The sequence below is a fragment of the Panthera uncia genome (genome assembly GCF_023721935.1).
Source record: "Panthera uncia isolate 11264 chromosome C1 unlocalized genomic scaffold, Puncia_PCG_1.0 HiC_scaffold_3, whole genome shotgun sequence".
In the NCBI taxonomy this organism is placed as follows: Eukaryota; Metazoa; Chordata; class Mammalia; order Carnivora; family Felidae; genus Panthera; species Panthera uncia.
Genome location: NW_026057584.1, coordinates 18,928,843 through 18,939,715, shown reverse-complemented (window position 1 = coordinate 18,939,715; position 10,873 = coordinate 18,928,843). Strand labels below are relative to the sequence as shown.

General features: G+C 50.6%; 2 protein-coding genes across 3 annotated transcripts; one reads left to right on the top strand and one right to left on the bottom strand.

Moving 5' to 3' along the window:
* Window positions 1–43: 43 nt before the first annotated feature.
* Window positions 44–4,037, top strand: LOC125911179 (mitochondrial chaperone BCS1). The gene is made up of 8 exons (XM_049614879.1): window positions 44–94; window positions 1,310–1,677; window positions 1,782–1,921; window positions 2,124–2,318; window positions 2,581–2,644; window positions 2,883–3,052; window positions 3,280–3,397; window positions 3,544–4,037. Exons 2-8 carry the CDS (start codon window positions 1,358–1,360, stop codon window positions 3,794–3,796), a joined length of 1,260 nt encoding a protein of 419 aa, XP_049470836.1. The 5' UTR covers window positions 44–94; window positions 1,310–1,357; the 3' UTR covers window positions 3,797–4,037.
* A 253-nt stretch (window positions 4,038–4,290) lies between these two features.
* On the bottom strand, window positions 4,291–10,860 carry RNF25 (ring finger protein 25). 2 transcript variants are annotated; one of them, XM_049614877.1, is made up of 10 exons: window positions 10,667–10,860; window positions 8,339–8,413; window positions 7,993–8,095; window positions 7,833–7,900; window positions 7,671–7,740; window positions 6,444–6,515; window positions 6,209–6,346; window positions 5,762–5,854; window positions 5,139–5,273; window positions 4,291–4,946 (listed from the first exon to the last, which is right to left on the bottom strand). In XM_049614877.1, the coding sequence occupies exons 1-10, from the start codon at window positions 10,705–10,707 to the stop codon at window positions 4,368–4,370; spliced, it is 1,374 nt and encodes a 457-aa protein (XP_049470834.1). In that variant the 5' UTR covers window positions 10,708–10,860; the 3' UTR covers window positions 4,291–4,367. The 2 variants fall into 2 exon arrangements, with proteins under 2 accessions (XP_049470834.1, XP_049470835.1); XM_049614878.1 differs by having other exon boundaries at window positions 5,762–5,851.
* Window positions 10,861–10,873: the final 13 nt, after the last annotated feature.

The window sequence follows — 10,873 nt, the reverse complement described above, 5'->3', positions numbered from 1 at the left end:
GTAGGTGAAGGAACGCCGGGGCGGGGCCGAGCGGTGCGTCCCTGGAGTGCCGGGGGCTGAAACCATCGAGAGGGAGGGCCAGAGAGTCATGGCGGTAAGGGGGCGGAGTGAGGGGTTACTCCGAGCCACGCTGCTGGAGGCGCGAGCTGGGGTGTGGAAAGGGTTCGGGAAGGGGCTTCTGGGCGTCAGACAAGGGCCGGGAGGGGGAAGGGCTTTGTCTGTGGCCTTCCACGCATAAGTATTTTGGCATTCTGGATTCTACTCTGAGCCTCAGCCGTGGTCTCGGCTGTCAGTTCACCGTCCCGCGTGCCTCGCGCACAGCAAAGTGGCAGGGGTCGGGAAGGTGTGCTAGAAACGATGTGACTTCCAATCCCTCGGGACCTTACAATCTAAAATTAGACTGGGTCACGTTTTATTGGGGGAGAATTCGGGGAAAATGTCCGTGGAGGAAGCAGCAAATGGACAGGTGTTAAATTGGGGGAGAAGGAAGAGTCAGTTAGAATGGGCATTCCGAGTAGAGAAGACCTGCCTGAGCAGAATTATACAACAGAGATTATTAGGCGCTAAGCAATGAAAGATAGGTAGGCCCTGTGTTGTGAAGGGTTTTGAGTACCAGGCAGAGGAGTTTTTACCTAATTCAGAGATGTGTTCAGAACAAGCCATTGGATTGAAGCAGACTGTATGAAGAAAGATCTGGATCCCTGTGTAGCAATTTGGTACGCCAAAGCCAGAGGTGGAGGCCCATTAAGATGACGTTTTAAGAACTAAAATTAATTTTAAAGAGACAGTTTAGTCGTGAGGTAATAAAGGCTAACTAAACGGGACATTAGGAACTGAGCGTGTAAAGGAGACGATATTTGAAGGGTATTACTCATGGTGGTAAGGCATGGGGTTACTGACAGGTCAGTGGAAGAGAGTAGCTTCATCCTCTGTTAACTCTGGGCAGTGGGCCCCTTTCTATCTCAGCTAGTCCCAGGGACCACAAAAATTCTGCCCATTATCCTGATGAGAAGATGGTTACATTGTTCTCTCATGTTTAAGGAATCTTTAGACCTCGTCCTCTGGCAGGAAATTGAACTATGAACAGGATAATGAAGGGCAAAATGGGAAGAGGGGCCTGAAGTCTCAGCCCTTGCATTCCAGCAGGACCTCCATCCCACAAAGGGAGGATATGGAAACACACAGTAGAACTGACCTGTCCTTCCTGCACCTGGCCTCTGTGGGAAGAAGGGATGAGGGTGACGAGGAATTGCAGAGTCCTTTCTAAACTAATCTGCTTTGTCCCATCTCCACTGCTCTCCACCCCCAGGTTTGAAAATGCGTCAGAGCCTGTAAGGTTCAGTGTTTCCCTCTCAAGATGCCCCTTTCAGACTTTATTCTGGCCCTGAAGGACAATCCCTACTTTGGGGCTGGATTTGGGCTTGTGGGTGTGGGCACAGCCCTGGCCCTGGCCCGGAAGGGTGCCCAGCTGGGCTTGGTGGCATTCCGGCGCCATTACATGATCACACTGGAAGTCCCTGCTCGAGACCGAAGCTATGCCTGGTTGCTTAGCTGGCTCACCCGCCACAGTACCCGTACTCAGCATCTCAGTGTTGAGACTTCATACCTTCAGCATGAGAGTGGGCGCATCTCCACTAAGTTTGAATTTGTCCCCAGCCCTGGAAACCACTTTATCTGGTAAGGTTGGGAGCCAGGGAGGGCTCTAAGAGTAGAAAAGGAGAATGAGGGGAGCTGGATTTGACCCCCCATTCATTCACCTCATTGTGACCATTTTTATTCAGGTACCAAGGGAAATGGATCCGAGTGGAACGAAGCCGAGAGATGCAGATGATAGACCTGCAGACAGGGACTCCTTGGGAATCTGTCACCTTCACAGCTCTGGGCACTGACCGAAAGGTTTTCTTCAACATCCTGGAGGAAGGTGTGGGATAGCACAGGCTGCCTTTATGGCGAGGGGGGTGGGGGGGCAAGTTGCAAGAATAGGGGCATATGACGTCAGAGGAAGAGAAGCTTGGAGAGGAGGATCTTAGCCCATGGGACCAGAGGGAAGCTGTTTTGGCACAGGTCTGCCTAATAGCATGGCAAAGACGAATTACTGGCTTCGTCTTATTTCCCCCTCTTAGCTCGAGAGCTAGCCTTGCAGCAGGAGGAAGGGAAGACGGTGATGTACACAGCCATGGGCTCCGAATGGCGCCCTTTTGGCTATCCACGCCGACGGCGGCCACTGAGTTCTGTGGTTCTAGAACAGGGTCTGGCTAACCGAATTGTCCGAGACATCCGGGAATTCATCGATAACCCCAAGTGGTACACTGACAGAGGTGAGAAGCCGCTGGGGTCTTGGCCAGGCTGTTTTTGATGTGGTGCTATAGTAAGGGAAAACAGGCTGGTCTCTGTGGTCATATGAGGTGACTATGAAGCTCTAGCTTAATTCCCAGAGATGAAAGTTGGCCCCTAGGGTTAATTTCTTCCAGTACTGAGGTCATCAGGCCACTAGGGGGCAGGGTTGGTAATGAATGTGGACATTTGAAGTAGAGTACTTGAATTCATTTTAGGTCCTGATCATCTTGGCTGTATTCCTAGGCATTCCCTACAGACGTGGCTACCTGCTTTATGGGCCCCCTGGTTGTGGAAAAAGCAGTTTTATGTGAGTAGGGTCACATTTTCTCTTAATCCTTAAACTGGAGAAAAACTGAGCTGTGGGGTTGGAAAGGGAATTAAATGTGGAGACCCGGGAATATGATACACGTGGGACATGAGATGGCTTAAGATGGGGTGATAGAAGGGTTAGGTCTCTGAGACCCCACCCGTTATGGGGAGGACAAGTATTTGGGCCCAAGGACTGATTCCAGGTTGCCTGCCTGCTGTCATCCTGTCCTCCATAGCACAGCCCTGGCCGGAGAGCTGGAGCACAGCATCTGCCTGCTGAGTCTCACGGACTCCAGCCTCTCCGATGACCGGCTCAACCACCTGCTGAGCGTGGCCCCGCAGCAGAGCCTGGTGCTCCTGGAAGATGTGGATGCAGCCTTTCTTAGCCGGGACCTAGCTGCAGAGAGTAAGTGAGGGGAGCTGAGGAAATGGGGAGCATTTCTAAGGGACGGTAAATGAGGTACAGGAGTGAGGAGCAGTGGAAGAAAGTGGAAATCCAGAGGGCTGATGGAGGACGCCTGAGTTGGCAACGAGTTCACAAGAGTCACTGATAAGTAGGGGAACATGGTGGGGAGTAGAAGGTTTAAGTAGGGTTATGATCATCCACGCCTCTTTATCTCTGCCTTCCTCTAGACCCAGTCAAGTACCAAGGTCTAGGTCGTCTCACCTTCAGTGGACTACTCAATGCCTTGGATGGTGTGGCTTCCACTGAGGCACGCATTGTGTTCATGACCACCAACCATGTTGACAGGTAAGAAGGGATGAGGCAATCTGGGACTGTGAGGCAGGACTCCCTGCCCCCTCGGTGCCTTGGGAGATCAGGAGGTTCGGAGAAACCATCATTTTAGGGGGTAGCAGTGGTACTTGTGCCTGTGATCCTGCTTTTGCTGCTCTTAGGCTGGACCCTGCACTGATCCGCCCTGGACGAGTAGACATGAAGGAGTACGTGGGCTACTGCTCACACTGGCAGCTGACTCAGATGTTCCAGAGGTTCTATCCAGGGCAAGCACCTTCCCTGGCCGAGGCGTTTGCAGAACGCATCCTTCAAGTTACAACTCAGATCAGTCCTGCCCAGGTCCAGGGCTACTTCATGCTGTATAAAAATGACCCTGCAGGGGCAGTTCATAATGCCGAGTCTCTGAGGACGTGACAGGCTGGCCATGCTCAGCTCTTCTCTAGCTCAATAAACACCTGCCACACCGCTCTGGTCTCTGACCCCCTTCCTACCTCCCTGTATTGGTACTTGAATAAAAAGCAAGGACCTTCAGGCATCCAGCATACACAAGTGTTGGGGCATAAGCTAGAGCAAAGCAGAAAGAAAAGATACTATGGCAATCAGGGAAGTAGAGTCTTCCATTTAAAAGGCATTCAATTAAAAAGAATGCACATGCATAAAAATGTGTGTGTGTGTGTGTGTGTGTGTACATAGTATATATATGTTATGTTCCCATATATTCTGCTTAAATGCTGGCTGGCCTCTACTAGTTTTCCTGAAGCTCACACTAGCGGAGACGTCAGACCTGCCTTTACTCAGACCCTGATCTCTTGGGAAAACAGACTTTAGAGCAAAGTTAGGGCTATTCTGTCACACTCCAGTCTTGCCAGGAAGTCAGAAAAAGCCATACTGCACAAGCTAGGCGCTACTAAACAAAGAAGCCAAACAAGGCCAGATCTCTTTATTGCCCCCTGCCGCCCCAAATCCCTGTCCCCCCACAGTACTGCTAGGAACCATCCTCAGACTCCAGGCTCAGGGGCTCCCTTCGAGTACCAGGACGATAGGCTCCCCGACCCCGAGGCAGGCGGGGGTAGGAAGAGCCCGGAGTCCGACCCTTGGAGCGCTCCCAGCGAGCACAGTCCCGAGTCCTGCGGGGTGGGGGACCCTGCCAAGTGCCAGGCCCCTTCTCTTGGGGAGGACCTTCAACCCCTTGGCTACAGGGTTCTGGCTTTAGGTCCATGGGCTCCTTGAGGGGCCCCTCGGGAGGTGGCAGTTCCTGGGTGTCATTGGTACCTTTGTGGGCATTGCACTCCCCTCCCTTTAGGTGCCTCCGTTCAGGCTGTCTCCAGGGGCCTCGACCGGCCCGGGGAGGATCTAGCATAGTTTTCGGGGTCTCGCCCAACCTTTGCTGATTTGGCCCAGCCCCTGGAATCTTCTCACACGTGTGCTGGGAGGCCACAGGCAGAGGAGCTGATAGGTTGGGTTGGGCAGTTGATGAGGTGGACAGTTCTGTGTCAAGGGCACTGGGTGGGTGGGATCCTCTGGAGGCATCTACAGCTGACTCTGGTTCCAAAGGGGCAGGAGGCTAGAAAGAAGTGAGCAGATACAGTGAAGGAGATGCAGTTCCCCAAAGCAGGGAACTGCAGGCCCCTTGCTCACTACTGGAGCTGACCACCATCAGGGTAGAAGAGAGCTCACCCTCAGGGCCACTGTGGCAGACGCGTGCTGGTGGGAAGGTAGGTGGCATTAACTGAGGAATGAGAAAGCCTTTCCTCACCTGCTGGAGGCTGATGAAGTACCGATTACGCTCAGCCTCAAGGTCGATGATACCCCCCCGCTCCTGCTGCCTTTGGAAGAGCCGCTTGCGCTCTTCTTGCTGGCGCAAGCTCTCTGCGTTAGGCTGGTACAGCTCCTAGATGGAAGCGAGCAGAATGACAAGGAGGAAAAAATAAACAGTAGAAGGCAGACTTGAACCCCTGCTCTTTCAGGATTGCCTTAGGAAACTGCACAAGGTTCCTTTTTTCTCTGAGAGATAGAGGGGATGCGAGCTAGAGAGAGGCAGAGAGGATCCCAAGCAGGCTCCACACTCAATGCAGTGCCCTGATTAAGGGCTCAATCCCATGACCCTGGGACTATGACCTGAGCTGAAATCAGGAGCCAGGTGCTCAACCGGCTGAGCCTGTTGCCGAGCCTGTTGCACCCCCTGTAGAAGGTTCTTGGGCTTGTCGCTCAGATGGGGCTCCCAAAGACTTAGCCTAGTGGGGGCTACGGCTCTGCAGAGAGGTCCCAGGCTGGTCAAGCCCAATTCCCAAGATCCCATTCGAAGCAGACAAGATGCCATCCCTCCCTCCTTGGAGAATGCCATTATTTCTGGCTCAGATAAGAAGGGGGTTCCCTTACCACAGGCTGTTGAGGTTCAGGGGCTGCTTTCAGTGAGGCAAGATCATACACGAGGGGCTCTCTGCACACCGGACACTGCACACCGACTGCCTTCTAAAAACAGAGGAGCAATCAGAGCCCTGCTTCACAGCCCATGGTGCTCGCCAGCTGCCTAACCCAGTCAGCCAGCCTAATCCACACGGGGCTGGGACCAAGGGCAGAGGTACACCGTTCAGTAGAGAAGGACAGGACAGGAGTCATCTCCCCAGATGGAGATGTGGGAACTCTCTGAAACTATAGCAGTACATAGATATGTTTAAAAAAATGCCCTTTTTTTCTGGACAGAGGTGAGCTTTCATTAATCTCAAAGGTATCTGTGACCCTAAAAAGGTGAAGAGCCCCTGGAGTGGAGAGACAGAAAGGGTGTGATGTGGGGGGTCAGGTGGGAGCAGGGGCTGGGGAGCTGACCTGCTTGGTTGCGGCATGCTGTCGTTCCTGCTCTTGTCCTTGTGCCTGGAGCTCATGCTCCATGTGCTGGATATACCGAGCAAGGCAGTGGCAATGGAAGTAGTGGTAACAGGGGGTTTTGGTAAAGGCCTCCTTCTCCTGAAGGCAGGACAGACATCCAGCATGACGTCAGAGCTCTCATGAGCCCTCCACTGCCCGTCCCAAGTAGACCCCAGGTCCCAAGAGAGAAACCCACCTGGAAACCGTACAGGCAGATGACACACTGGCCATGGGGGATGTTGTTATCTGTGAGAATTTCCTTCCCTTTCTGAAAGGAGAGAAGACACTGTTCAAACAGGGAGGCAGGGGCAAGAACTGTGAACAAAGCCTGTCTATTATTCCCAGGAGTGACTGGAGGGACTGTCTCCTACCAAGTCAATGTTACTTTGTGTTCATGCGTTTCTGTCTTGGTGAGGAAGGGAGGATTCACCAAGGGAGGAATCAATCCTCCGTGGCCCCGCCCATCCCCCAGAATCTACCCAGCTGCAAAATCCAATTTCATTATTTTTCCACTCATTAAATCACTTTTAATATGTCTCGGGGATGAAAGTAATACACCTTCAGAGAACAAAATGTTCAATTAAAACGTATCTTCTGGGAGGTGTTCCTAGGTTAAACCCCTCTGAGTATCACTCCCACCCAAAAGTCTGTTTTGGAGTCAGCCTTCGGAAAGAAAGTCAAAGCATGGACAACCCAAACAGACAGAGAACTCAGGCATCAAGTCAGGCAATGAACTAACACATCTGCACTGCTGTCTGAATAGCTAATACTCTGGAATTCTGCAAAGTTCAAAGTGGCATTGCGGAGGCCGGGCTCAGGAGCGCTACAATGGTCTAAGCCCACTCTCTGACTCTGGGCCGCCCACCTTCATTCTCTTCTAAACATTTTTTCTCAAAACTCGAAGTTAAGGAAAACAAGACTGTACTTATTGTGTGTTTTTAATCTCAAGCAACAGAAATTATCTGTGTATGTGAACGTGTAGCTCTATGTGTTCCCTGTGTGTTGTTAATTTCATCGGGGTAGAAACTCTGAACCATGATTTACTCAGTCAGTTCCAAGGGTAGGTGAGCCTTCAAATGTTCATTTGTGGCTAGATCCTCTAAGCAAGGCCCCTATCTCTTGCTACTTTCAGCCACCAATGCCAAGCGAATGCACTGAAATGGAATAAAAAAATCCAAGTTAAAGAGAAAAAGTAATTTTCAAGATACTGGCATAGGCAACTTGGGGAAGCTACAGAACTGTCTTTTTTTTTTGGGGGGGGGGAGGTATTCTCAGAAACAGAAGAAAACCTTATTTTTCTGGATTTAGGCCTTACCTAAACAAGGACTAAATTAATGACTCCAGACATATTTAAGATTCTAGGCCCATTACCTCCCTTGAGAGAAACTGCTCTAGCAGTTTCCCAAGCCAGCACACCTCTTACCTCGATGAGTTCATAGAGCATAGCAGTTCCCAGCCCAGCATTGGCCACATGGCTCAGTGCCTGCGAAATCCTAAAAAGGGCAAAGCAAACATTAGGCCTGCCCCTTCCCCTCACCAGACTGAGCTGTATCTCCTTTTCCCTCCTCTGAACTGTCCAACTTACTTGTGGATCTGTTCATCTGAGAGTCCTCGGGGGTTACGGATAGAGATCTGTGGCACCTCATTGGGGTACTAGTGGGAGAGAATAACAAGTTACTGCTAAAGCACTCCACCTCAGGGTCTCTCCCCTTCCTCTCTTTGCTACCATAAAGTAGGGGCCTCACCTGTGCTGGGACCTGAAGCACCAGAGTGAAGCAGACATACTGTGAATCCTGATCTTCTGCCGTGGCAGGGTGCAGGGTAATGTAGATTTCCCATGGTGAAGATCTGCAAATGGATAAAGTGGGGACCTGGGATGTGACTAGGCAGGAGTTTGAGGACTGGGGAAAATGGAGGTGAGACAGTAAAGTGGGTGGAGGAAGTGAGCACTGGGCTCTTTCTTTTGGAGATTAAAGGAATAGTCTTTGTCTCCAGGAGAGCAACATTTTTTCTGGATCAAGGCTCACGGATTCTCCACGGAATCCTCTCACTACTAAGGGGACTTCTGCCCACCTCTAGTTGAATACGTACCTTCCATTTCCTTTAACCACCTGTAGTTCATCCAGATAGATAGACTCTAACACCTCGACTTCAGAGGGAAGTACCCTAGAGAGACAGGGGGAGATTGACTCACCATTACAGCTCTCCCTGTTAAAGCCTGCTAAAGCCAATGAAGGCTGGCTTTGTAGAAAACTGGCACTCTACCTGAGTGCATTCTCTTGCTAACCTCCATAAAAATGGGGGAAATATGTTTTAAGCTGTCAAGTGGCCAGAAAGGAAGCATGGAAGTTATCCTGTCAACAGTTGAGGAAATGGATTCCCAGGAAGGTGAAATAACTAGCTCAAATATCAAAGTTTAACAGGGGCAGAACTAGAACCAGAGCCAGGTTCCCTGACCTCCTTTTTAAGTTCCATCGCACTGTTGATTGGCCATCTATCTGACCCAGAAATATCACATCCATTGATTACCAATACCGCTCCTGGATTTCCCTACACCACTGTTCACATGGGTCCCAGTGTCTACACATACTGCCAGTATCAGTCACCCTAAGCCTATTCAAAAAGAGATACCAAGAAAAAGAGATAAAGGCCATGATACAAAAGAGCCACCAACTTTGGAGTAACAGGTACCAGTCACTTACCAGTTACATGATCTGAGTAATTATCTCTGTAAGCTTGAGTCAACCTACCGTATATAATACCACCTACTCTCTAGGGTTAGAGAATAAAAGGTTATTTATGTAAAGTATGTAATAATATCTTGGCCACAGTAGCTAGTCTATGTCCTCTTTTCTCCTATTGGTATATAACTTTCTCCCTTAAAAGGAAAGAAGGAAGGATGTAGTTAATATTCAATGTATTCATGACCCTTGTTGTTTGGCTGATCTAGATCAACCTGTTTAGGTCAGGATCTGGTGGTCAAATGTAAATGAGAGGACATACATATTTAATCCTAGAAACAGCAGTTGAAATGCCATTGAAGATGAGTGGCTGGGTTGAGTCCGTAGCTCTACCCAGGCAATGCATGTAAAAATGCATTCTTGGTTTCCTTTCTATAGTTATTGTTCCCTCTTCATCAAGAGCAGGTCTGCCCTAGCATGACCTATATATTACTGGCTCTCAAACTTTCTTTTTAAGTCTTAGAGGCCTCAAAATACAAAATAGGTAACAGTGGAGTACTTTGGTTGACATGAGTGTGGGAGTCTCAGAGCATCACAAGCCAGCTGTGCAACCACTGCTACCCTTTCCATGGCTCAAAGTGTCTCCTCCAAATCTTAAAGTTCTCCTGAAGAGGGTTGAAAAACCATGAGCCTAGATGGTCTCAATAAAGGCCAACACAGGCTGGGCTCCCTGAACCAATGAAACACTGACGTGTAACCTCCATTAAGAGGCCCTTCAATAATACTTCACCCCACCATAGCTGTGACTTGCCCTGGATGTGAGGGATGGGATGGGATGGTGGTAAGGTGGTGGCCAAAAAAAGGGCGGGGGAGATTATAAGAGTGCTAGTCCTAAAAACATAAGATTTGGAGTCAGATAACTTGGATTCCTAGTCATAACTATGTACCTTTTTAGCAAATCGATTTGCCTCTTCAGGCCTCATCTAGTCCCACTAGATGCCCCATCTAGTGCCCACACCTCAGTTATTAATGAAAAGAATCCTCTCAACTATTCTATGAGGTAGATGCCACACCCACTTTTTTACATCTGAGGACACTGACTCACAGAAGCTAGGTGGCCTGGTTAGCATCACCCAGCTAATAAAATGTGGAGTGAACCCACATTTATCTTATTTCCAAATCCCAGAGTCCTTCCAGGTTTTGGTCTCTTGTTGAGAACGTTTGAGAGAGAGAAGGACTAGGAGAGCATTTTGTGAGGTGTAAAGCTTTATTCAGACAATAGTCCTCATTAGTGCTGGCGGGGAGGGAGAAGGTCGAGGAAAGCCTCGGCGGAACTAGGCTGATCCAAGGGGAAAGAGGGACGTGAGCTGGAGGACATCATTCTGGGAAGTAAAAAGCGGCGGGGTGTGTGTGTGTGTGTGTGTGTGTGTGTGCTGATAAACAGGCATCCTCCGGGACCCTGGGCAAATCCACTTCAGGGGAGAAGAGGGGATCGAGCCAGACAAGGCGCAGCCCGAGCTGGCCTGGGCGGCGCAGATCCTGTCTCCTCTCCATCAGATCAGCGCCCCTCCACCCTCCCGCTCCCCAGTGCAGAAGCTCTCTGAGACATGTCAGCGTCTCTGCCATCCCTTATCCCTCGCTCCGCCCCACGCGCCCGCCATACGGACCGTCCGCGGCCACTGCCAGTCCCCCGGACCGGATCCAGGCGGCCAGCCAAAGCCCATGCCCCAAAAGTTACCAGTCCTCCTCCCCGGCAGCTGCCGACGCAGACGCAGCCATGTCTTCTCCGGCCCACAGCCGGAACCGGAAATACTCTCGGGGAAGTCGGAGGCGGCAAGTTAAGGGAGGGAACGAGGGAGGGTGGCTACGGGCCGTTTCTAGGCAACCATAGACTCCAGGTCCTTAGTGGGTCCTGATGGCCAAGAGAGGGATCGGAAGTGCCCTA